The sequence below is a fragment of the Cyprinus carpio genome, chromosome A10, assembly GCF_018340385.1.
Source record: "Cyprinus carpio isolate SPL01 chromosome A10, ASM1834038v1, whole genome shotgun sequence".
Lineage (NCBI taxonomy): Eukaryota > Metazoa > Chordata > Actinopteri > Cypriniformes > Cyprinidae > Cyprinus > Cyprinus carpio.
The window spans coordinates 18933800-18957859 of record NC_056581.1 but is presented as its reverse complement, the minus strand read 5'-3'; the positions used below and the strand labels follow the sequence as shown (position 1 = coordinate 18957859).

General features: G+C 36.1%; 1 protein-coding gene across 1 annotated transcript in view; it reads left to right on the top strand.

Annotated features, from left to right (window-relative positions):
- Positions 1 to 24060, top strand: part of cntnap3 (contactin associated protein family member 3) — a 113169-nt gene that overhangs the window by 59285 nt on the left and 29824 nt on the right. The window contains 7 exon segments of the mRNA XM_042765648.1: positions 402 to 570; positions 10313 to 10419; positions 16503 to 16622; positions 17956 to 18153; positions 20285 to 20458; positions 21748 to 21870; positions 22034 to 22212. Of these exon segments, the coding sequence (XP_042621582.1) occupies positions 402 to 570; positions 10313 to 10419; positions 16503 to 16622; positions 17956 to 18153; positions 20285 to 20458; positions 21748 to 21870; positions 22034 to 22212 (1070 nt within the window).

Here is a 24060-nt window from a genome sequence, read left to right as displayed (position 1 = left end):
ATGTATATATTTCAGAAAATGTTATGTTTATATATTGAATATATTTATTTATAATATAAATTATATGAATATATAGACATGTAAATACATGTTTTCAAAATATATTCTGTATGTATGTGTATTTATATTTACATAATAAATATACACAGAACACACACATATATATTATGCAAACAAAAACTTTTATTTTGGATGAATCGCGATTAATCATTTGACAGCACACAAAAAAATACAGTGGCACTGCCAGTATTTTGGAGCTTTAGTATCGCGATACTACCGTAATACAGGTAAACCGTGCAATCCTAGTATAATAATGATATTAAAATAACACTTCCATAGCCTAAACGTGTTATTCTGTGTGTATTTGTGAAAACGCGTCCTGACCACTCTTCTGTACGTAGGATGTCCGGACACAGAACACAGCAGCTGCAGAAACCCCTTCAGTGTTTTCCAAGGATGCATGCGTCTCATCCGGACGGACGCTGCTTTAGTGGATCTCATCAGAGTGCAGCAGATGTTGTTTGGGAATTTTAGCGACCTGCAGATGGACATGTGTGGGATCGTCGACAGGTAAGCAATTACACTTTTATGTGAACTCACAAAACCTTCCACTTTCCATTTTTTTCCTCGCTAAATATATGCGTTCAGCTTGATTACCTAAATACAGAGATTAATTAGCCAGAGAAATGGCGCTGAATACTTATTCGCTAAAAGACGCAGACGATGAGCCTCAGGGGGAAAATGCCCTCGTTTAAATATTTATCCATCTGATCAATCACAATGAATCACTTTCTGCTTCGTTATAAATGCAGTTTTTGTTCACAGTTTAGTTCAAATAGACAGATTTTTCAGTATGGGGTTTCTAGAGGTTCTGTTTATTTGCTTATTTTAATGTTTTTTTGCGTCACCGTTTATGACATAAATGATATCTCAGCTTGTGCAGCTTGTTAAGGAGAGTTGTTTTTAAATGAAATAATTTAATTTAAAATTATTTAAAAAATCAAATAATTTTAAAATATTATTTTTTTTATTTATTTTAAAATATTAAAAATTGTATAAATTAAAAAATACTAGGTAAAATTTAAAGCAGAAGTGTGTAATTTCTGTGGCACTAACAATACTTAGGGTTGCACAGTATATCTATATCATCAGCCAACATTATATATATTTTTTTAAGTAGCATTATGCGTGTTAAATTTAAAAATAGGTAAATGAGCATGAACAATTAAATATCCAGTTTCCAATATTGGATATTTAACAGTGAATGTGCCTTTCTCATATTTTTGCACTTAAATCACCTTTATTATCATGAAAAGCTTATTGTGCAAAAGTTAATTTTTTAAACCTTTCATAATTTATTTACACAGGTAAATTTAATCATTTTAACAAAATAAACAATGTAGTTATTTTAACATGTAACAAATGTTTATTTAACAAGCATCAATCTTTGTATATAATAATATATGTTGCATTTAAAAAAAAATATTTTTTATTTATTTTTTTATTAATCATTTTTTAAGTATAATGACTGAAGTTGTATTTTCTTTTAAAGCATATGGCAATTAAATTACCTTTTAAATTTAATTTTAAATACATGCACAGTCGAAATTCAAAGTGCTTTACATAAAACATTTTTAAAATAATCAGAAAAAAAACAAAATTAACAATAAAAGTAACATTTTTTTTAAAATATATTTAAAAAAAAATACATTTATTAAAAACAAAAAGGGAATAAAAGAGAAGAATACATACATGCTTTGCTACAGTGCCAAAATTGTTTAGAAATTTCTATATGAATTTGACACAGCTTGTACTATTTGGAAATGAGATGAAATTACTGAAATGCTTATTTTATAGAATATAATTGTTTATTTTCATTTGACAAGGCTGTCTGTAGATTTTGGCGCTATGTTGTGCTTCTGTTCTGCCAAGTACAACAACTAGTGCCAATAATCTCAAAATGGCCAAATATTGGCCCGGCTGTAACTAGTATACAGTATGTTTACTGTACACATATTATGCAATCTTTCTAGACTGCCAAAGATGAGATTTTATTACACAAAACTGGTTTAAAATTGCAAAATGGCCGTATTAACTGGCTCCCCTGACTCTTTTATCATTGGACACTGTTTGACGTGCTGTTTGAATGAAGAGTAGGCTGTGTTTAGTGTATACTGCAGGATTCATGGTGAACGTGTTGTCTGTGCTGTTGACCTGTGTGTTTCATGTCAGGGGATGTTTGCATCATTTGGCTTGATGCAGAAATGGATTTCTTTTGCTTTGACACTGCAGCAAATCTCCTGAAGACGAGGCTCTTTTTGTGACAGTGCAATTTCTTTCTACTGTGTTTGACGCTAAATGCACCGCTGGAACCGAGCTATTGAAAGTGAAGGGAACCCGTGGCACGCACACTTACGTCTCAAGTGAATATTGTCTTCTCTGACACTCGATGCAGATGTAGATGTGTTGTCTCTGAAAGTTGTGATGCCTCTGGGTTCTCGTTTACATTCTGAAAGGTCCCGCTCTCCATCTGTCATACTTGTTCAGCACACTGAAGACTTCTGGGATTGCTGTTTATTTGTTTGCTTAAGTGGCTTATTTTTTTTTTTTAGTGATGTTTGCAAAGCTATTGCAGCACGGAGTTAGTGATCATTCTGCATCGTTTGTGGCATGAACAATATCCCAGATAGACAGCTAGTTTTAATTTTTTTTATTGCTGTTTTTTTAATTATTTGAAAAATATTAAATATTATTTTTAATTAAAAACGTGTGTGTATATATATATATATATATATAATATATATATATATATATATATATATATATATATATATATATTGATTAAAAAAAAAAAAAAATTATGGAAACATTACTATTTTTAATGTTTTTTGAAAGAAGTCTCTTCTGCTCATCACGCCTGGATTTATTTGATCAAAAATACAGAAAAAAACAGTAATATTGTGAAATATTATTACAACTTAAAATAATAGTTTTCTATTTGAATATACTTTAATTATATTTTATTTGTTTCTTCCTGTGATGCAACAGCTGAATTTTCAGCATCATTACTCCAGCCTTCAGTGTCACATGTAACATCCAGTCTATCACATGATCATTTAGAAATCATTCTAATATTCTGATTTATTATGAGTGTTGGAAACAGTTCTGCTGTCTAATATATTTGATGAATAAAGGTTTAAAAGAACTGCATTTATAAAAAAAAAAAAAAAAATTCTAATAATAATATTCTAATAATATATCTTCTTTACTATCACTTTTTTATCAATTTAACACATCCTTGCTGAATAAAAGTATTGATTTTATTAAAAAAAAAAGAAAGAAAAAAATTACTGACCCCAAATTACTGACCAGTAGTGTATATTGTTATTACAAAATATTTATATTTTAAAAACATAGCTTCTTTTTTTTTTTTTTTCTTTTTATTCATCAAAGTATCCTAAAAAAGTATCATATGTTCTGAAAAAATATTAAGCAGCAGAACTGTTTCCAACTTTGATAATGAATCATCATATTAGAATGATTTCTAAAGGATCATGTGATAATGATCCTAAAAATTCAGCTTTGCATCACAGAAATAAATGATAATTTAAAAAGTATAATAAATTTATATTTTAAATTGTTATTATATATCATAATATATAATATTACATTTTTTTTTGTATTTTTGATCAAATAAATGCAGGCTTGATGAGCAGAAGAAAACTTCTTTCAAAAACATTAAAAATAGTAATGTTTCCAAACTTTTGGTCTGTACTGTATATATATATATATATAATGGTAATTGTATAATAAATTCAACAAATGTAAAACATTTAATTAAATGTGTTACTTGCCATTTCTTTGTAATTATACATTTCTGGCCATTTTTTCAGTGTACACATTATAATGTTATATTTTAAAAGATTTTTGTTTTTAGTGTGTTTTCTTTTCCCCCATGTGGACAATTGTGTGGAATTTTATTCCTAGTTTTATTCATTGTTTTTATGCATTTTTATTTTGGTAAACTAAATTAAAATGAGAAATGTTTCAACTATGTGATATATATATATACACACAGTATTATTGAGTCTGCAGGCATGGGGCGAGGGCAGACCGTGGATGACGTTCCTCTCACTCCATGCAGAAACAGCAGCTCCACTGCAAGGCTTATTACCTCTGCTAAAGGGCTGAAGGTTGAGCTCAAATAACATTGCTGCCCATAACTAAGAAATATGGGATGGCAGCGGCTCTCATTGGCTTTACATGTGCCCCATGTGAACCCACTGGCCCTGTGCGAAATGAGTGTGGACTAGAGCGAAGCTGAGTGCCTTTATTAACCCCACATCAGAGATAATATAAGGGAAGCAGAGAGCTGACGAGTGCTGCTGCTGCTGCTGCTGCTGTCGTTTGGGTGAGTTAGTTTGAACGACTAAAGTTGACTTTGTAATGTTTTGTAGTGTAAATTAACCAATGTCAATAGGCAATGTCAGTATATAGTATGAACACTGTGCACACTGATCTCATTGCATTCCGTTGTTCATTTTATTTTCAGAAACTAGTATATACTGCAGTTTTCCGTATGGATCTGCTGTTTAATTTTTCTGGTGTTAAACAAGGTCCCGAGCTGAAGGTTGACCTGAGGAAGTTGTTTTGTTATGCAATGACACGTGAGGAGCGCTGTGTGATGTAGTGCTCTCTTTGACTAAAGCGCTGAGTAAGTGTTATTGTAAAGGTGAATAATGGACAGAATAAAGAGGAGTTTCTGCGTTGTCTACACTTTCACTGAATCTGGACTCACACTCCTCCTCAACTCACTGAAATACAGCTGCTGTGCGGAGGATCATTATACCAGTCCCGCCCATCACTTTAAAGAGCCAATCAGGTTATTGATGTGAGGGTCTTCTAACAGAAGCATATAAAGCCTGTTTTTATTCTGTCACATTAAAAAGCGCATAGCCATAAAAGGAAACTAAACAAGAGGTAATGAGTGTGAAGTGCTGCTATTTATCATGCACACCATTGTGTCGCATCCATTCAAATCCCCTCACCGCGGTAAAAGAGCCTCATGCCTACAGATCCTGTGTTTTGTGTTAATGCAGAACTGCCTCATTGTTCCAGCAAATGCAGCGCTGCATGGGTTTCCTGCTCTGCTGCCCCACTTATCATCCGCCTGTCCTACACTAATTCTCTTTTTGCATTGAAAGAAATAACCTGCATCAAATTTTGGGGTCATTGCCCACCTGTTGAGACCTACTGGTACTGTAAATCATCATAATTTATTATATTGTGTACTTGTCCTTACGATTAACTACTGTAGATCTTGCCATTAGCAATAATAAGAGCTTGGACTGAAAACACTGCAGGCTAAACACATTTAGAAACTATCATAGTTATAATAATAATAATATAGACTAGAAAGTCATATCATTGGTCGAGTCTGGGCTGTTATTGCTGGTCGAGACGCTCAGTGGTTTGAAAGAGCAACAGGTGTGAATTATCAGTTTTGTTTGAGTTTAAGCAGGCGCTGAATGCGGCGGAGCAGTGCTGCGTCATGAAAATTTACAGTTAATTAAGTCTTTGTCATTCTTTTCACTACAAACATGATTCCTTTGTATGCAAATGAGTCTTGTGCCATGTTCACTAAAGTCAGCATTATTTGGCTGGTGCAATTAACATTGTGCTTTTAGCAGCCACCTAAAGCAAGAATTAGAATTTCATTTGATGTTTTATGCACTTTGTATTGATCATGGCAGCACTACATTACATTTGCTGAAAATATACTCGCCCTCAGGCCATCCAAGATGTAGATGAGTTTGTTTCTTCATCAGGTTTGGAGAAATGAAGCATTGCATCAGTGTCTCAGCAATGGATGCTCTGCAGTGAATGGGTGCCATCAGAATGAGAGTCCAAACTGCTGATAAAAACATCACAATAATCCACAAGTAATCCACAGCACTCCACTGTCTTTAACTTCAAACCGAGTCTGTAATCCATAATAACACTAAAAAGTGGTCTGGTCTGAATCAAGAGAGAAATCTGCACAGATGAAGCACTGTTAACAAGTCAAAATAGCTCTAAACAAATTTGTGGGTGAACTTTGATGTGAGAGACAACAGGAGATGGACTTTTACACTGGAGGAAGTGTTATCATGGATTATGGACAGGTATTTTCGCCAGAAGTGACACTAAAACATCTTAATACTGGATTTGTTTCAGCTTTTGTCTTCTCCAGATGTTAACTGATGGACTGGAGTGCTGTGGATTATTGTGATGTTTTTATCAGCTGTTTGGACTCTCATTCTGACGGCACCCATTCACTGCAGAGCATCCATTGCTGAGACACTGATGCAATGCTACATATCTACAAATCTGATGAAGAAACAAACTCATCCTGATCTTGGATGGCCTGAGGGTGAGTAAATGTTCAGCAAGTTTTAATTTTTAGGTAAACTTTTCCTTTAAATTAGCATAACTTCAATGTTGAGGAGTTGCATCTCTCTTCCCGCTGTGTTCCGCTGATGAGGTCAGCTGAAGGGTGCATCATTGGCCTTGCTTCTGTCTGTCCTAATTTCCTCTGCTTGACCTTTGACCCCCAGGCTGGAGCTGAGAGTCTGTCTCTTTCCAGCTCTTGTCAGGTTTCCCCTGTAGCTGAAGAAACACATCAAGCGGCTGCGTCGTTTCCTCCGCACCTGCTGCACTTGTCTTTCAGGAGGTGACTTCAGCTCTGCGGGCCGCCGTTGGTTGTCACCTCTCTGTGATTAAGGTCACGACGCACGACCTTTGGCTGCCGTCGTAGAGGGTTGAGTATGGCAGTGTGGGACTCATGCGTTTCGACGCCTTCAAGCTGCTGCTCAGAGCCGTTGTCTCATTTGTTCACAGAGCTCGCTGTCCTCACACACATTTTGCTTGAATAGATTTATTTTCTGTCCTGTCCTGCAGCAGAGGCGGTTTTCTGTCTGAAGGAGTTTTTATGTTTGATTTTATTGTTCACGAGCCGAGTGCCGCATTGAAATTCCCCTGCTTTTCCCCTGAACACAAAACAAAACACGCTGACTCCCTTCAAACTATGTTTTGTACATAATTCTAGTCTGTCTTTGCCAAATTGGTACTATTTAAGACTTTTTTTTTTTTTTTAATAAACAGAAGGTTTGTCTGTTCAGGAAATAGTAAAATTCCGTTTTTTGAAAATCTTCCTTTTGTTGTACATTTATAGAATGTTTGTGATTCAAAATGTAACTTGTAACGGTGATGATGTCACAGTAGCAATTTGAATTCTGTTTGGACTTATTTCGTGCATGTTTCTGTCTTCTGCATGAGAAAACCAATCACAATTCAGTAAGCAAATTACTGGATTGTGATTGGTTTTCTCTCTCGCAGAAGATGGAACACAGAACGCAGACTTCTTGAGTTAAAACTGTTTACCTTTAAGTTTCTAACTTAAACAACTAGTTTTGTTTTGTTTTTGTTTTCCAGTGAAATCTTGCTCCTGTTTCTCATATTTCCATGTCGTCTCCAGTTTCACAGTAGATGTGTCCTTCAGGCTGAGATGCTAGTGGAATATCATATTCCCAGATGCCAACTCATATTCATTAGCCGAGACCTCATTTCTTAAAAAAACATCTGTCCAAGTTTATTTAAAGCCATCATGGATCGAAATTTGACCTTGTTTACTTTTTTCAGACATATTGCTGGTCTTATTGTGAACGATTCATAACTGCACTTTAATCTAAAAATAATGTTTGTCCTCATAATCTTTCATGAAAATTTAATAGCTTGCTCTAACACATTTTGTTTGTGAACTTGTTTCTCTCCTAGGCATCATAGAGAAGTAGTAAAATGCTCATGTAACGTGTTTTGCACCGCAAGAAACCTTGACTAACATTACACTACCATTCAGAAAGAAATTAAAACTCTTATTTAGTGAGGATGCATTGAATTGATCAAAAGTGTCAGTAAAGACATGTATAATGTTAACAGTCGATTTCAATTTCAAATAAATAAAGTGTAGCATGGTTTCCACCAAAAAGAGACACTGTTTCTTGATCAGCATGTTGGAATGATTTCTGAAGGATCATGTGACACTGAAGACTGGAGGAATGATGCTGAAAATTCAGCATTGTGTCACAGGAATAAATTATATTCTAAAATATATTCACATTGAAACCAGTTATTTTGAATTGTAATAATATTTCACAATTTTTCAGCTTTTACTGTATTTCTTGTCAAATAAATGCAGCTTTGGTGAGCAGAAGAGACAAAAAAACACATACTTTTGAACACGAGTGCATTTATAGACCTTTACTTCTTTTGTTTATGATTGATGTATCAGAGAAAACACAACTGTTTGGCAAGTCGTGCTTGGGTTTATCCTTTCTGCGTGTTTCTCGCTCCGTCTCTGTGTGTGTCAGTCTGATCATTACTCGCGATGGCAGATTACAGGAGAACAGGGGAGTCCGGCTGTGCCACGGCTCTGTGTGAAGCAGACCGCTGATGTTCACTTGTGTCCCTGCGATGGGCCTGAAAAGCTCTGATGGGATCCAAGCCAACAAAGAGACGCGGCTCTCAATATGCTGTTGGCGTACACAAACCAAAAAGTGTGGTTTCATTTTTTTCCCCCTTGGTTTGAAGTGTCGTTCTGAACAGAATGAAAGACACACTCGATCCTGTTCCGATTATAAAGCTACAAAGCGTGAAACCGGAGCGGAAAGTGCATCTATCCCGACCACCGAAAGCACAAAAGAGCATTTGAACGGATCCTCTTAGACCATCATTGTGACCACAAATGGAAATCTGGTGAAAGATGTCAACTGTAAAGTGAGTGCTGGTAACGCGAGCATGCAAATCATCCCGTGAGAGTCGGGAGAGGCTGGGAATTGTTTTTCGGCTCAGGCAAGGGCATTGTGTGATGACTAGAAAGGATTCGCTTTACAAAGAGAAATTGTAAGGTGTTTTGTGGTCAAAGCGGCTGCTTTGAGTCCCTCGGTTAACCTTGCTTTGCTCTCAGCAAAACTTTATAGCTTCTAAATCAAGGCATTGTGGCATAAATGATTATTAGTGTTTGCTAAGTCAATCTTGAGGTTAATGGTGTGATGAAACCTCTAAAACAAAGTATTAAAGTTCAGCGTGTGTGTCGTCCTGCAGCGTTTGTGCAGGAATGAGTCCTCAAATCAGGTGTTGTTATTTCACTATTATTTCAGACGTGATAGTCAAGGGTTTGCACCAAAAACATATATAAGTTTACATAAACCCTGCAGAATTTGCAAAAAGCTAATAATTACTGTAAAGCTTAATAGTTTAATTAATAGCTTTACAGGGCAGTACTAAGTAAAAAAGCAACATGCAATTTTTATGATCCCCCATTTTTCTAATTATTAATAGTTTGCAGTTTCTGTGTTATACTTGTGTAATGATGACTAAGTGAACATTTTCATGCATATTTTTCACCCTCCCTCTGAATTAAACAGGCTTTTTATATTTTAGACCTTACAGTGAAAAACAGTTATAATTAGAAATACATCACTCAATAAAAAAAAGAGATTTTTTTTAGTTAACAGTTTGCAAACCCATTGCATGAGTGTTTTGATCTAATTCTATGCTTATTTTTAAGCTTCTCTCTGAATTAAACTGAATTATTGCTTTTCTATATTTAAGACTTCTTTATTTAAATATAGATTTCTGAATATAATAATGAAGGAGACTTAATTATGATTATGATTGGTTAACATCAGGGTGCTTTACAAGTTATGTAAAGGACATTTTTGTTATCTACTTCTTCTGAAGTGATGGTTTGTGTGAAAAACAGACCCAAATTCAAGTCATTGTTTGATTAATTCATATTTAATATTGATTTGCATGCTTCAAAACACAATGATGGTAATTTCTTCAAATAATGTCCTGTTAGTCTAATGTGTCCTATTGCACATAATTTGATTTAGACTTTTTATCTCACAATCTAAGAATAAAAGTCTGAATTTTGAGATGTAAACTCAAAATTGAGAGAAACAAGTCAGAATTGTGAGACAAAAATGTTGCATTTAGCATGGTGTAGATAAGCTTCCATATTCCTGTGATTTAAATGTGACTGTCATACTGTCAGAATTCCTCCTATATGTCACTAAAAGTGCACTGTTAAAAGTCACTGTTTCCCGCTCCAGGATCAGATAAAGCCAACAGCAAGGTTTTCAAACTGTCTACAAAGGCTGCATGTGTAATGCTGAATGATTGCGCTTCTCTGTATCTGATTGTCCTTGAGATCAAACATCAAATATGATTTTCCATGTCCTGTTTTTTTTTTTTTTTTTTTTTTTATCAGATGCTCCCCGAGTCGCTGTGAACACGGAGGGAGATGCTCGCAGTCATGGAGCACGTTTCACTGCAACTGTTCTGCCACGGGCTACGGCGGAGCGACCTGCCACAGCTGTAAGAACGCTTCTGAAATACAGACCACTTCCTGCACACACTTCAAACGCTTCCTGTGCACTGATTCCTTCCACACTCAGAGTCAAGGACGGATCAGGAGACAAACGCAGAGAGAACAGTGCTAAACTTCAATATTTGACCACTGTTTATGATAAAACTCAGTTACAGTGACAATTTCTTAATTTATGGAATGCAAAATCAACGCTCATCAGTCAGTGGATTTTGACATTTTGAATAGAATAACAACACACATTCATATTCACATTCTGTTTATTATGCTTATTCGTGTTCACATAGCTACACTGAACAGCATTCATTAGGGTTTTTAGTGCAAAAGTTTGCATATTTGGAGAAGTCTTGATATATTTATATATGTATATACTTAATATTTACATAATTTCAATTCTATTCTAGCGCTTGGCACTTATTTTTTTTCCCCAAGGGGCACAATTTAGGAGCAAATTTAGCTTAACAATGAACAATACATTTATTACAGTATTTATTCATCTTTGTTAATGTAAGTTAATGAAAATACAGTCGTTAACTGTTCGTTAGTTCACAGTGCATTAACTAATGTTAACAAGCACAACTGTTGATTTTAATAATGCATTAGTAAATGTTGGCATTAACATTAACTAAGATTAATAAAAGCTGCAGAAGTGTTGTTCATTCTTAGTTCTAAAGTAGCTAACTAATGTTAACCAATGAACCTTACAGTAAAGTGTTACCATCATTAGACGAACAGGACATTATTTGATGTTAGAAATAACCATCATTGTGTTTTTTTTTGTTTTGTTTTTTTTTTTTAGCATGGAGCAAATTTAGAAGTACATTAAAAAAATGTAGGGCTGTGTGTATGTATATATGCATATGTATATATCAATTCTTGTTTTTCCTTTGGCAAATTTAAGATCTCCTAAAATGATCATTAAGATCATTAAGTGGTTATACATTTGTGCCACAGTGAAAAGATCGGTAAGAGGTGTATGTCTCTCACCAATTATTTTACTCGCCAAATTTATAATCCTTAAAAGTCTATTTTGCTTTTAACAGAGAGAGAGTTAAACCAGGACACAATATTAAAAGTAAGAACAGATTCAATAAGTGATTTATATACAACAATCAGAATATCCATTTCAGTGTTAAAACTCCTCAGTTTTCTCAATAAGCATAGAAGTTGATAAGCCTTTTTAAAAACATTATCTAAATGTTAATCAAATGAAAATTGGGAGTCAATCTCAGTACCTAAGTATTTAAAAGATCCTATCTGTTCAACTTCCTCTCCATTTACTAACAAAGGTTCACAGAGTGCTCGTATGTTGTTAGCCCCACTACACATCTCTTTAGTTTTACTAATGTTAAGCTGCAGAGAACTCTCCTCTGTCCAGAATGTAATAAAATTAACAAAACTTAGGTAAGTATCTAATGACTGAATATCCTTTACACGTCCCACCATTGCCATATCATCTGCATATTTTATAAGCATCAAATTGTCAGTATCACAGGTCATTTCATTTATATAAATGGAAAATAGAATTGGTGATAAAACGCACCCTTGAGGAACGCCAGTGTTTAAAACCACGTTCTCCGACTTTTTCCCATTTACTAATACGTGCTGTGAATGGTCCCATAAAAAACTATTAATGCATAAGATAAGGGTTTGGTGCACCTCTCCAACCTCCAACTATTAAAAGCGGAAGAAAAATCCATAAATAAAATCCTAACGCAACAATCTGCCGCATCCAAGTAATTTCCAACCTTATCCATCAGAGTGAGGGTGGCATCTTCAACTCCACACCCAACTCTGTAAGCAAACTGCAAGGGATCCAATTTCCCAATCATTGCTTGGAAGAGTTGCTGACAAACCACTCTGTCCATGCACTTACAAAGCACAGATGTTAAAGCCACTGGTCTGTAGTCTATAAGGTCCTTAGCATGTGCCTTTTTTGCCAGTGGAATAATGGTACTCTCTTTCCAAGCCTGAGGTACAACATTACATTTAGTCATTTAGCAGACGCTTTTATCTAAAGTGACTTACAAATGAGGACAATGGAAGCAATCAAAATCAACAAAAGATTAATGATATGCAAATGCTAAAACAAGTCTCAGTTAGCTTAATGCAGTACATGTAGCAGTTTTTTAAATAATATAATATATAAAAATATTTTTTTTACAATCAAACATTCCCTCAGCACATTCCCCTTTATTTCATCAGGCCCTGTTGTCTTTTTTGGGTTTAACTTGTAATAAAACCTTTTCCACTGTCTTTTCCTCTATTAAATTAAATTAAATTAAATTAAATGTATGCATTTAGCAGACGCTTTTATCCAAAGCGACTTACAGTGCATTCAGGCTATCAATTTTTACCTATCATGTGTTCCCAGGGAATCGAACCCCCAACCTTGCGCTTGTTAACGCCACGCTCTACCACTTGAGCTACAGGAGCACTGTATTATTATTAAGCACTATTATTATTGAGCACTATTATTATTAGGGGGAATACCGGATGCCCTAAGGGAGTCCATTTCTCATCAGAATTTGTATTAAAACGAGCATAAAACTGATGCAATTCAGTAGCAAAACAGGTAGAATCAGAACACTGAATATTATGTTGCTTCTGATTCCTCCCAATCATACTATATACTTATCCCAGAGCATCAAAAAAATTTAATTCCTCGTGATATGAGACCTGTAAGGAAACAATATAAAACATGATGCAAGGTCAGGCGCTCATTAGCTGCAGCTTTACACGCTTATGGATTTACAGTCCTCAGTGACGTGAAAAGGCCCGTTTTTGGTGCCGTAAAAGAGTGTGGAACAGACTTGGGCTGAAATGAAGCACATGCCACTCAAATGTTTAATGGCGACAGCATTTAAGACGTTCACACTTGAGCTGTTTTAAAGGGTGAGCATTATTGAGAGGGACTTTATAGAGCGGCCACATAATTGGATCTCACATAAAGCTGCTGTCAGTCAGAGGAGCGTTTGAGGTTTAAAATGAAAAAAAAAAACATTTTTACAGTACAGTATAGCAGAATATATCTGCACTTTCTCTGATTTATATATATTTGTATGGATATTATGGGTTTTAAATGTTGACCAAATTGACACTGAAAAGAAGTAATGTAATGGTGCTCAGACCTATAAATATAGATCTATGGATATGAAATTAATTTATATTTATATTTATATTTATATTTATATTTATATTTATATTTATATTTATATTTATATTTATATTTATATTTATATTTATATTTATATTAGCTTTTCAGGGAAAAGAATTAACCAGAACTGCTGTTTAAAATTATATTTATACAAATTACAATATATATATATTTATTAAAAAAAAATGTAATTACATATTACAATTACATAAATAATATTTTTTTTTGTAATTTTTATATGTAATACATATACAAGATTATACACTTAAATATATGGTTTATTTTATTTTATTTTATTACTATTCTAGGCTTGTGATCAGGTTGTTATGAAGCTTTATTAGTTCTCATAATCTTAAATATGTCAATAAAAGTATCACTCATATGAAAAAATATGAAACAGAATGCATATAGATTGTAAATGTTTTCTTTGAAAGTGAAACCTAAATATATATATATATATATATATATATATAATATATATATATATATATATATATATATATGCTATATATAGTATGTGTTGTGTGTGTTGTGGTATAATATATATATATATTATATATATATATATATAATATACATATATATATATATATATATATATATATATATATATATATATATAAAATAATTTAATATGTATAGAGAGAGAGAGAGAGAGAGAGAGAGAGCTTTCAATGAAATATATATAACCAGAATAGCTATTAAAATTAAAATAAATAAATTTTAAACATTTTTTGTATAATATATGCAAGAGTGTATATTAATTATTTCTTATTTTTTATTTTAATAGCTTTTCTGGGCTTGTGATCAGGTTGTTATGAAGCTTTATTAGTTCACTTAATCTCAAATCTGTTCATAAAAATCATTCTCTTCTATCTCATATGTGTGAAATATGAAACAGATTGCGTATAGGTTGTAATTATTTTCCTTGAAAATGAAACCTAAAGTAATCCATTTCCTCACTAAGCACCTAAATAGATAGTTAACTTCCCCCGTTTGTGTTACATCATGAATTCAGAGCTACGAAACAGATGCAGATGGTCATAATTAAAGCTGCTTTGTTTGCCTGAGCGCGTGCAAAATTGATGGCAGCACACTTCAGATGAAACACTGCCTTCATTTTATAATACAAATACACTGGGAGGTTTAATTTCACAAATATGCCATGCAAAATTAAGTGGACAATATATGATTCTCATAAATTAGCTCTGAATGCAATGCTTGCATAATATTACAAAATATATTGTGTTAAAATTTCTGAGCCAAAGAGAAAAAAGTTGCAGAAAATTCAAACTCCAGTATAACACAGTTAGAACATATAATGTGATCAGTGGCATAATGAAGTGAGTTAGAAAACCATGTCAACATCCTGCCTTCACAGTCGCTTCACACTAGTTACATTTCCGTTAAAAGTTCAAAACAGCACAGATAAGAAAGTGCATCTACATACTCATTTAAACACTTTACTGGCTCGTGTCAGCGGTGATTGACAGGGATCATTCTGGAACATTGATTTAGATCAATACATCTGCTTAACCAATCACATCATTCCTTCCAGGTGTGACATCAATGACATCGAGAGTGTCAGAGTGAAAATCTCCCAACACAGCTGTGATGATCAGATCTCACACAGGACATATTTTATTAACAGAGCAGTATTGGAGAATAACAAAGTAGGCACTGCTAACTTACAGTTGCATGCACTAGTATTATAGTCAGCTAGAACTAAAAATATTTTTTGTTACTTTAAATAAAATAAACCTTTACTGAAAGAATATATATATAGATATATAATATATAATATATATATATATATATATATATATTATAGATATATATATATATATATATATATAAAAATCAGAATTCAAAATATTTTAGTGTAATAAATTTTTAGTTAAACTGCTGTAAAAAAAAAAAAATGTTGAACTGTACTCACAGTAAATTAAATGTGTTTATCATAAATTTGTGTTTTAATATTTTAGTTTTGATGCTATTATCCTGATTATTTTGTGCCAGATAAATATTGCTCTTTTAAAGTGAATTATGTTATCAAATAATTACATAATTTTGATGCAAGTCACTACAGGCAAAACTATTGTTTTCATGCACTTTTTCTGATCCATTTTGGAATTGTATGTGTCCATAAATAGACTTCTTTCCGATTACTTGAAAGAAAACTTCCAAAGTACCCTTTTGTTTATTTATTTTTGTTTACTTTATTGCATTTTATCTATGTGTGTCTGTAAATTTAAATAACATTACATAAAGGCTGTTTTCTCAAAATGAGTTTTTTCACCACTTCAGCAGCACTTATATACACCAACATTTACAGTTTTATTCATATCTATATTCTGAAGGTTTTTACTGAGGGGTTTGTTCATGTATCATTTGCCTGGTTTTATTTTTGCACTTCATCTATTTGTGTCTGTAGATTTCAATTGCTATACATATCTTTAAAGGCTGTTTTCTCAAAATGAGTTTTTTTCTCCACTTCAGCAGCACTTATTTGCACCAAAACTTACAGGTTTATTCATATTTGTATTCTGAAGGTTTTTGTAGGAGGGTTTGTTCATATATCACACACCTGACAAATATTTAACATTTTAATCCTAAAAATATGGTCAAAATGTTGTTGGCAGTATTTGAAGTATCTGAAGTACTGGAATCAAAACCATCTTACCATCCATACAGCACGTAAAAACATTTTACAGGGTGTGAAAACAAAAAGTGATTTTTTTTTACGTGAGCTGCATTTTCACACATGTTGAATGAACAGATCTAAGCTTTATGCATAGACAGAAATTGTAAATGCACACTCGTTTATGTATGTTACTGTTATTATTCACAGTGTTGAACGTAAACAGCTTCACCTCAGTATCTCTCAACACTAACCTACTGCTTCTGTGTTTACAGCCATTTATGAAGCATCGTGTGAAGCATACAAACACAAAGGAAACACATCTGGCTTTTACTACATCGACGTGGATGGAAGCGGCCCCATCAAACCTCAACTAATCTACTGCAACATTTCAGGTAAATCTCACGCAGCGAATCCGAAGTGATTAAATCCTTTTAAACACTCTGTAATTGGGACTTTAATCCATAGCTTTTGATCCTTCATGCATCGTGTCACACCCCGCGGAGGAAGTCAGCTGTGACACTCACGGAAAAACACACTTTAGAAGAAGCAGACAGATCAACCTTTGAGCCTGTCTGTGCGATGTTCACTCGTACAAAAAAAGTTTTAAAAGGCTTTTACAGCCTGATGCCACAGAAGAGGCTTTTGAAGTTGTATGGCTCTTTAGAAAAGCATCGCATCACCTTTGATAGATCCTCACTTCTCCTTTGTTAAAGTCAATGTGAAATCCAAACTGACTCTATTGACTTCCTTAATCTACATTGCTAGTCTTACCTTGCATAATTCATCAGTGCAGTTTTATTCTTAAGAAATTTTAAAGAAATATTTACTTAATATGTTTCTTCATAACCATTTCTAAAATGACTTTCCTTTTCTTCATCCAGTCAATTCCCCATGGTTATATATATATATATATTCTGTTAAGGGCAATATTATAGTATTTATCAATATTTCAAGTAGTTTTTGTATTTATATATTATATGTTTTCATATTAATTTTAGTCTAAATTGTAATAATATTAAATATATTTTAATAATAGTATTAAATAATTTTGCCATTAATTGGTATATACTGTTATAGTATTAATATTTTGAATTAGTTTTTTTTTTATATTTTCAGTTTCCATTTTAATTTTAGTTTAAGTATTATTGCTGTGTGTTTTGTCATTTTTATAAATACATACTTTTGTATAAATTATTATAGTATTACAGTATTAATATTTTGAATTAGTATTCATTTTTATATTTTCAGTTTTTTTGTTTTTGAGGGGTTAAATTTTTTTTTTCAGTTTTAGGTTATATATATATATATATATATATATCTATATATATATATATGTATATATATATATATTTTGTTTAGTTAATTTCTGATATCACATATAAGTGAATATAACTATATAATATTACTATATAAGTAAAATGGTTTGAAAATGTAATTTCATATGTTTTAAAGTTTTAAAGGATTTTTGGAGAATATATCTATAGAGAATCTAGAACCCAGTTCAGCCCAAAATAACTCTTTATAAACATTCTTCGAGCCCAAGAGCCTGTGTTTATGATTGTTTAGTATATATTTCATGCTTTAGGTTTTTAATGAGTATCCTGTGTCCTTTTGAAGGTCACGTAATTGTTGCACAACGTGAAATCGACAGAGCTCTGAGCTAAAGCATTGCACATGTGTGTCATTTTAGTCTTTTCATCGGTCGAATCCCTCTTTTCCCTGCAGATAAAGCATGGATGGTGATCCAACATAATAACACGGAGCTCACCAAATTAAAAGTGTCCTCCGGGATAAATCAGCATTTAGCCCACTTTAACTATTCCGCCGACGTGGAGCAGATCCAGGCGATAATTACCCAGGCGGAGTACTGCGAGCAGGAGCTCTCCTACCACTGCAAAAAGTCACGGCTCTTGAACACACCAGGTAAGCCCTTTTTATTAGGAATATCGATCGTCCCCCCCCCCCCCCCCATGAAAGGTCATGCTTATTAAAACCTCTCTCCATCTGAAGAAGCATGACGCTTAAGCAAACGACTCAAAATGATTGTTATGCTCTTTGTTACGGATAGCTCAGTTATTTCCCCTCTTCTTTTCTGCATTAAAATAATTGAAAGTCACCTTTAGGGTAGATTATTCATGTGCATGTGCACCTTTGAAGGGCTCTTATCATGTTTGTTTGTGTGGGTTTGTCATGGGCGGTTTTGTTCAGTGTATAACACAGGGTGATAACGGTTCTCTAGTCTCTCAAATAAACATCCGCACAAATGGTAATTACGTCCATAAGTTTTCACATTATCAGAGTTCTTGATGAGACAGGGAGAAAACAGTGTCGGGCGTAAATAAGAAATGTTGGAAATGTCAGATAAACAGTAATGAAAATAACATTCTCATCTTGATTAAACCTGGACAGATGCATGCGAGACTCACAAGATCTCTTTAACATCTAAATGTTTTCTCTCAAACACCAATGAGATTAAAAGTAAAGCAAACAGAGATATGTCCTGCTTCTCAGGTGTTTCTCATGAGAAAAATACCTCAATCAACTCAATCAAAACCTCAAATTGTACTCATATTTGCCAAGATCCCAAAGTCCGCTACCAGAACTCAGAGCTCTCAAACATTTCCCAAGAAATTCAGTGTTAGCCATTCTTCCTAAGATGTTTCTCATGAGGAAAAAGACACACAGTAAAATCTCACACATCTAAAAAATTTCTGCAAGAGTCTTCAGCCAAAATTCTGAGATCTTAAAATGAACTCCAGCATTTCTTTTGAGGAAATCGAGTAGAAACATTTGATTTCCCACTTCTCAGAAGTTTCTCATAAGAAAAGGACCTCAGTAAACTCTCACATAGTCTCAAAATGACTTAAATTGTACTCTGGTTTGCCAGGCTCCCAAAGTCTGCAACCAAACCTCAGAGATCTCAATATGAACTCAAACATTTCTCGTCAAATTCAGGTTCAAATTATCTGAACAATTGATTGATTTTTTTTCTTCTTCTTTTGCAAAACTGTAGAGATGGTCAAAGATCAAGGGGGCGTGGTTGGATCCAGATCCAACTCCTCCCATCTTACTTATACCTAAACCTACCCGTCTCCACCCCCTGATCCCTAAACCCACCCATCTCCACCCCTGAACCTGCCAGTCTCCAGTCCCTGATACCTAAACCCACCCATCTCCACCCCTGGAACCTGCCCCTCTCCACCCCGATCACTAAACCCACCCATCTCCACCCCTGAACCTGCAGTCTCTCCCCCCCTCCAGTCCCTGATACCTAAACCCACCCATCTCCACCCCTGAACCTGCCAGTCTCCACTTCCTGATCCCTAAACCCACCCATGCCCGTCTCCACCCCGATCCCTAAACCCACCCATCTCCACCCCGATCCTGCCAGTCTCTACCCCCTGATCCTTAAACACAGCCATCTCCACCACTGAACCTGCCCGTCTCCAGCCCCGGATCCCTAAACCCACCCATCTCCACCCTGAACCTGCCAGTCTCCACCCCATGATCCCTAAACCCACCCATCTCCACCCTGAACCCGTCTCCAGCCCCCTGATCCCTAAACCCCCATACTCCCACCCTAAACCCGCCTGGTCTCCACCCCCTGATCCCTGAACCATACTCCACCCTGAACCCTCTCCACCCCCTGATCCCTAAACCCACCCATCTCCACCCCTGAACCTGCCAGTCTCCACCCCCTGATCCCTAAACCCACCCATCTCCACCCCCTGATCCCTAAACCCACCCATCTCCACCCCTGAGCCTGCCAGTCTCCACCCCCTGATCCCTAAACCCACCCATCTCCACCCCTAAATCTACCAGTCTCCACCCCCTAGATGTGGATCCAACCACGCCCCCTGGATCTTGTGTTCAGCAAGTAAGGGGCTACTGAAGTTGTAGTAGAAGCATCTGAGATGAAATTGGTAATTAAATAATTACAGAAAACTCAGACCAAACACATTTAATCTGGATGGGCTTCCTGTTATGCTTTTCAGTATCTCAGTGTGATTGTATAGCGTCAGACTCATGATCGGCACTGTGTGTGTTGTTGCAGACGGTGCTCCGTTCAGCTGGTGGGTAGGCCAGTCGGGCGAGGCGCACATGTATTGGGGCGGCGCGGTGCCGGGCAGTCAGCAGTGCGCCTGTGGCCTGCAGGAGAACTGTGTTCATCCTGAACACTTCTGCAACTGTGATGCTGACAGCAAAGAGTGGTGCGACACACACTCACGTCCGGCTCATATTACAACCCCAAACCACTTCAGAATAAGACAATATGTTGATTTAAAGGAAATAAAGCCTACTTTCATGTTTTTGTGCATTGTAGCATTTATACCCTCTAAATTCATAATTAATGCATGGAGATGTTTATGTTTTTCAAACAGTATGAATCAGTCTCATTTAAACTTCAGGTGCAAAAACAGCATTAGAACTGGTCAATTTGATTCATTTCCCAGAACCAGCTTAATCAAATGAATCTTATTTAATGAACTGATTCATTCGTTTGTGTTATAAAATGTTCACAGTTTCAGCAATGCATTTTCCATATATTAAACTATATATTTATATATTTTTTATTTACTGTGTGTGGGTGTGTGTACAGGTTTTCCTACACTAGCGGGGACTTAAATCTGAATACACACCGACTCATGGGGAGTCGGTGTGTCACTGTGGGGACCTAAATTAAGGTCCCCGTGGGAACCAAAGCTTATAAATCATACAGAATGAGTTTTTTTCTTTAGATTATAAAAATGCAGAAAACTTTCTGTGAGGGGTAGGTTTAGGTTTAGGTTTAGGGTTTGTGTAGGACAATAGAAAATACAGTTTGTATAGAATAAAAACCATTACACCAATGGAGAGTCTCCACAAGGATAGTGAACCAGACGTGTGTGTGTGTGTGTGTGTGTGTGTGCGTGGGCATGTATGCATGTGCGTGTGTGTATAAACCTTATATACTTATATATAGTATATAATATTGATGTTTGTTAATAGGTTTTACTTTTTTGATACTACAGTAGGTACAATTTTAACCTACACCAGTATTTATTCTGCACTGTGAGAATTGGAAAATGTAATTGTGATGAAAAAAAAGTAAGTTACAATATCATCAAAAGACCAAAAATCTAAGGAATTTATTAAGATGCAATCCTGATGCAATAAACAAATTAGGTTTTACAATTTTGGTTCACTTTTTAACTTTGCTTTTTTGGAAAGTGTACTTACAATGCAATGCAAAACAAAAAAAGCAAAAGATATTGTGTTATGTTTATGTATTATATATTTCATACCTGACCCAGAAGTACTGTCCGAACACTTTCAAACATGTATTTAATTAAAATATAAAAAATGTATATAAATGCCACAATTGAGCAATAAACGAATGAAGTTTTACAATTTTGCTTCTCTTTTTTATTTTTGTTTTTGTTTTTTGGAAATGGGATTGCGCTTGCAAATGAAATTTAAATATTTAGATATAGAAATATAACAGATGATTTTGTTTTGTTTTTTTTTCTTTTGAAGTTAATATTTTACTTCTTTTTTTTAAAGAGCATTTGCCGGTGCGAGCGCTGACTGTGGGCGACATCAACAGATCTGGTTCAGAAGCGGCCTACAGAGTGGGACCCCTGCAGTGTTACGGTGACAGTAAGTACTGCGCGATTTTAATATCAGCCGCACTAATCACACTGTGAGCGCTTACTCTGTCAACCTGTCAAACCCACCGGCGGTATATCAGCTCTGGATTGGCATTTCATGCGCTAAATGAAAACCACAACGCTGTTCCGTGCTCCTGTAAATGTTTTTCCAGATAGCTTCTGGAACGCTGCCTACTTCAACAAGGAGACGTCATACCTGCACTTTCCCACATTCCACGGGGAGCTGAGCGCAGACATCTCCTTCCTGTTTAAGACCAGCTCTTCTTCCGGAGTGTTTCTGGAGAACCTGGGGATCAAAGACTTCATCCGGATCGAACTGAGCTGTAAGTATGTTCAACCTTCCAGTTTATTCCTCTGCAGGTCAATCTCATGAAAATCTGCCAAGACATTTCAGCCCGAAATAGGAACTTTTTTTTTCTTTGTCAAATAATAATTAGGTACACCCAAAGTCTTACAATGATGGGAAAGCTCATTCTTATTGCTGTAATTTAAACAAAAAAAAAAACAAAAAACAATATATTAAAATGAAAAATATATATATATATATAATATATATATATATATATATATAATACTATTATATTATAGATGCCCTCCATAAGTATTGGACAAACAGTAAAGACAAAATTGTTTCTGTTTGCTGTGGAGTCAAGAAATCTGTAAATATGATTAAAAGATGACATATGAGACAAAACTACAGAGATGTCATTTAATCATTTATTATTGGGTAATTCAACACAAATATGTTTTACCCAGCTAAGAAGATCACTTTTTGTTACTTTTAGAAGTTTCATCCCACTATCTGATGTGAGCATAAGTATTGGAACAGTTGCCTCACAGATCTTTCTAAGTGTTCAGCTGTGTCCTGATGCATTGATTCTTCAGATATTAAAAGCAGGGAATGTGTCTTATCACCCCTGAACCTGCCCGTCTCCACCCCGATCCCTTAACCCACCCAGCTCCACCACTGAACCTGCCAGTCTCCACCCCATCATCCCTAAACCCACCCATCTCCACCCCTGAACCTGCCAGTCTCCACCCCCTGATCCCTAAACCCACCCATCTCCACCACTGAACCTGCCAGTCTCCCACCCCTTATCCTAAACCTAAACCCACTGACATGCTCTCCACCCTGGAACCTGCCAGTCTCCACCCCACTCCCTGATCCCTAAACCCACCCATCTCCACCCCTGAACATGCCCGTCTCCACTCCCTGATCCCTAAACCCACCCATCTCCACCCCTGAACCTGCCCGTCTCCACCCCATGCCAGCACACCCCCTGATACCTAACCCACCCCATCTCCCACCCCGAACCCTAGCCCCTGAACCTGCCCGTCTCCACCCCATCATCCCTAAACCCACCCTGAACCTGCCTGTCTCAACCCCCTGATCCCTAAACCCACCCATCTCCACCCCTGAACCTGCCAGTCTCCCACCCCTGATACCTAACCCCCCCATCTCCACCCCTGAACCTGCCAGTCTCCACCCCATCATCCCTAAACCCACCCATCTCCCACCCCCTGAACCAGCCACCCCTGTCTCCACCCCCCGGACATCCCTGATCCTAACCCACCCATCTCCACCCCTGAACCTGCCAGTCACCCACCCCCTGGATCCCTAAACCCACCCATCTCCACCCCTGAACCTGCCCGTCTCCACCCCATGAATCCCTAACCCACCATCTCCACCCCTGAACCTGCCCTCTCCAACCATCATCCTATAAACCAGCCCACCCATCTCCACCCCTGTAAACCTGCCAGTCTCCACCCCCTGAATAACCCTAAACACCCATCTCCACCACTGAACCTGCCAGTCTCCACCCCCTGATACCTAAACCCACCCATCTCCACCCCTGAACCTGCCAAGGTCTCCACCCCCTTGATCCCTAAACCCACCACCCCCCTCTCCACCCCTGAAACCTGCCAGTCTTGTCACCCCTGATCCCTAAACCCACCCATTCCAAACCCCTGAAACCTGCCAGTCCCACCCCCTGATCCCTAAACCCCCCCATCTCCACCCCTGAACCTGCCAGTCTCCACTCCCTGATACCTAAACCAACCCATCGCCACCCCTGCCGTCTCACCACCCCTGAACCGAAAACCGCCCATCTCCACCCCTGAACCTGCCAGTCTCCACCCCCTGATCCCTAAACCCACCCATCTCCACCCCTGAACCTGC